Source organism: Haplochromis burtoni, unplaced genomic scaffold, assembly GCF_018398535.1.
Source record: "Haplochromis burtoni strain Fernald_Lab_line unplaced genomic scaffold, NCSU_Asbu1 Contig_445, whole genome shotgun sequence".
In the NCBI taxonomy this organism is placed as follows: domain Eukaryota; kingdom Metazoa; phylum Chordata; class Actinopteri; order Cichliformes; family Cichlidae; genus Haplochromis; species Haplochromis burtoni.
In genome coordinates this window covers 484,130-487,668 of record NW_024582806.1, presented here as the reverse complement: position 1 = coordinate 487,668, position 3,539 = coordinate 484,130, and the positions used below count along the sequence as shown (strand labels likewise).

Below are 3,539 nucleotides of genomic sequence, written 5' to 3'. Positions count from 1 at the left end.
TAGTCCACATGTGTGAACTGCAGATGTGGACAAAAGGGACACAAAGCCAGAACGTGTCTGTTCAAGCAGTGGTGGAGTGAGTGTTAAATCCCCAAACATCGAAACGTTAACTGCAGACTGAAACAACAACGGGACAATGCGTGAAACATTTACTAGTCAAGTGTCAAGGAGTACGCATTCCGGATGAGCCACAAGGACACAGAGATCCAATCAGGTGTAAAAAAGAAATGCCTGATGATGGTGGACTTGGGAGTGGTGTCGCGTATGATTACCAATATAACAAATTTCAAGAATTTCGACGACAGTTTCCAGGAGTGTGGGCTATTTTATTTGAAATTTGTTAAATGAGTTGTGTCTTTGAAGTGTTGAGAAATTGGTGGAAGATTTCAAGGAATGTGTAGTACAACAATCCTTCATATAGTGGGTGGATATGAATAGTCTTTATTTTAGCACAAGTTAAACTCAACTTAGACACAATTGGTATAAGAGTAAGCATGTTAAATGATATCGATTGTATTGGACAAGGTTAAAAAAATACATATATATTTCCTGATGATATACATCAGTATGCTAACAAAACTCAAAACATCTGATGTTAAAAATGTAATCTAAAGTTTAAAAAAAAAACAGACTTTATTCTATAAATCAATTACATATTGCAGAGCATGAACCGCACGAGACAAAATTTTCTATTTTCACCTCGTGCTGCAGAAACAAGTAATATTTTCCTATGCGTTTCATCATTGTAAAATTGTAATTAATAACTTTGTCATATTCACAGCTCAAATGGCTGCATCTTATTCACGGAACACCTGCGTGGTGACCACCGTCGAGGTGGCAGGGTGCTGGTTTTCCCTGATCTTCAGCTCACGATTCATCTGGCACCAAACACACGGGTAACACCAAAGTATTTTGCAGCAGTCATCACAGCACGAGCCCTGCAGGACAGAGAACAGGAAGAGGAAGAAGAGGAGAGAGTAACGGGATCGATCAGCAGAGTTAATGTTGTAACTCGTGTAATTAAATGGAATTTAGATCGTTTTTATTTATATGACACTGTAATTATATTTACATACAAATACTTAAAGTTTAGGTGCACTAGAGAAAGAAGAGGGTAACAAGTTGGGTTTTTACAGGTATACAAAAAAATATGATACTAAATAATTTACTGAAGTTAAATAAAATAGTTTTCACTCTTCATTTTAGTTTTTAGTTTAATTTTAGCTAGCTACAATAACTTTATCCATCCTCCACTCTCACACTTACAGGAATGTTGTAGTGCGCTCTGATGGACTTGCGAAGTAAGCAGGACACCACGCAGAAAACGTCCAGCAGTGGCATGCCACAGCACCATCCATGTTTACTGGCTGTCTGACACTGCATGCAGGGGAAACACCAATATGCACAGCAACCTCGAAGAAAAATATATACAAGTGAAATATCTGTGTTCATATACATCACTGCTGTTCATAGAGTTTGCTGGGTTAACTTACAGGTGCCCACATCAGCACAGCAATCACAGAGGCCGGTGCTCCAGTTCCCCAGGTGTTGATTACCGCCCGTGACTGTCACCACCTGTGTGGGCTGCTGGTAGGCCATTCCTGAAGAAAATAGACAGAAAAAACAAGAGCCACGTAGAGAAAGGTTAAAGCTCATCTGTAAGGAGAAACCCAATCCAGACTATGAACTAATTTGAAGATAATCAGCTGCACACACCCTTCTGTTGCAGACATCTATACATCCCGATCACAAGAGACTCCCCCCATCCTGCATCTCACCTGTTCGACCTGCTTCAGAGAAAGACTGGTTTGAACATAACTATCTGCAGTGTTGCTTCTGTAACATGTTCAGCGGAGTATTACTCCTGCGTTTAAGGCCCTACAGCGGTCTTTTTGGCACAGAAATTGCACGTGACCGTTTAAAAACCACAGAACTGCATTTCCAAAACATCTTAAACGTTTTTTCCTTTCTTGAAAAAACACACAGTTTGCTTTTGTAGTGGAAAATTTGTGTTTCCACTCATTTAACCTCTGTGTACTATTGGTATGTAGTTGTTTCTTTCCTATAGAAAGACTCAGTGGGCATAGATGGGAAAATAGCCACTTTTGAGTCCCTACTGTCAGCCTGGTGCCTACGTAGCTGTGGGAAGAAAACCAGCGGAAGAAAACTGCCAAGCAAAGATTGTATTCATGCAGTAGGTATAAAGGAGCTGTAATTGTTTGTTTCATCATTAACACTGGTCTAAAAAAAAAAAACCAAGTTCAGTCTACGTTTACCTGGGCAAAAAAAATCAAGCTTTAACATGAACCTACCTATCCCAGCTGAAACGAGAGTTCCAGAGAAGCTGATTTTTTTTTTTTACTTAATTTGGTTTTCCCAAAACATTTGTCGCACTGAAGTTGGGATTCCCCCCCCCCACACCATTTTCATGCTTATACAAAAAAAAAACCTGCAGATTTTCTTGTGTTCGAGCAAATGACTGAAAAGAGTGTCCAACATATGAGAGCAGTCATCGCTGAAAGCTCAGCTGATAAAGAATCACAAGTAAAAGGTTTTGTTTTGTTTTTTTAAACAGAGAATGAAGATGGGGGTAGACTGATCACAAGGACAGAAAGTATGCGCTGGTTAATGCAGAAGGAAAAAGTGGCAGGAGGACATCATAATGCACAGAATCCTCATAACCTCATGAGGCAGTTCCTGTTTTGATCCCTCACTGGTACCTCGGACACCAGTATCATGATTAAAACAGTCCACACCACAACACTCAACTGGGCCAAGTTACACAAGGTGTACTAAGTAAATACCGCCAGACAGAAATACGAAGCACGGTTAAAAAGCACACAAAAGCACTTCAAAGAGCAGAGTTACAGATTAACTCGTGTTACAGATTAACTCACCGACAACTTGCTATTCAGGAGCCGCCACAGACAAACTGGAAATAAACGAGTGAATATTTGGTTTTTAGAGATGTATTTCTTTTGCGTTTTATGTGTCTGCTGACACTTTGTTTTAGACAAAAAAAAAAAAAGACCTGGAGTTTACCTGGTGACGGTACGACGCAGAGGAACGATCCAGGTGTCTGCGCTGATCCGTGTTCGTAATTCCGCAGACGTTGAACTGTTGGGTGGTGAGGGCCGGCTTGAAACACGTGATCAATGACGCTTGATTCGACACGTTACTGCTCCATGCCTGATTCAAGGGTTTCTAAGGGATTGAATTTTGGTGGAATTTGTGCTTTTGGTGGGGATTTTGTGCGAGAGATGAGTCTCAGTATTTGCGACTTAATGAGAGGCATGGAGCCAAAGAGGAAGAGAGGACGTGCTAATGTTCCTAAATAAACACCAGGTCATCAGCAATTCTTCCTCCGGGTCTAAAATGTGCATAAGAAATACACTGTTCATATAGTTACAGTTGTAATTGTGTAAGTTGCAGTGTATTATATATAAACGTACCTGTCCACTGGTTAAATACACAATTACTAGGAGGCAGGGACCTCTCAGCACAAGCATACTCCCAGCCAGAGATGGGCAGTAACGCGT

The 3,539-nt window shown here is 40.6% G+C and overlaps 1 protein-coding gene across 1 annotated transcript; it reads right to left on the bottom strand.

Moving 5' to 3' along the window:
• Nucleotides 1-416: 416 nt before the first annotated feature.
• On the bottom strand, nucleotides 417-3,169 carry LOC102300484 (placenta-specific gene 8 protein). The gene is made up of 4 exons (XM_005945283.2): nucleotides 3,043-3,169; nucleotides 1,494-1,601; nucleotides 1,267-1,412; nucleotides 417-938 (listed from the first exon to the last, which is right to left on the bottom strand). The coding sequence occupies exons 2-4, from the start codon at nucleotides 1,597-1,599 to the stop codon at nucleotides 798-800; spliced, it is 393 nt and encodes a 130-aa protein (XP_005945345.1). The 5' UTR covers nucleotides 1,600-1,601; nucleotides 3,043-3,169; the 3' UTR covers nucleotides 417-797.
• Nucleotides 3,170-3,539: the final 370 nt, after the last annotated feature.

Excerpts from the sequence above, each read along its gene's own strand:
- LOC102300484 (XM_005945283.2), bottom strand. The coding sequence starts at position 1,599 with ATGGCCTACCAGCAGCCCACACAGGTGGTGACAGTCACGGGCGGTAAT. Across the intron at positions 1,413-1,493 it reads CTGTGCTGATGTGGGCACCT|GTTGCTGTGCATATTGGTGT; the intron begins GTAAGTTAACCC and ends TTTTTCTTCGAG. Across the intron at positions 939-1,266 it reads GAGCGCACTACAACATTCCT|GGCTCGTGCTGTGATGACTG; the intron begins GTAAGTGTGAGA and ends TCTGTCCTGCAG.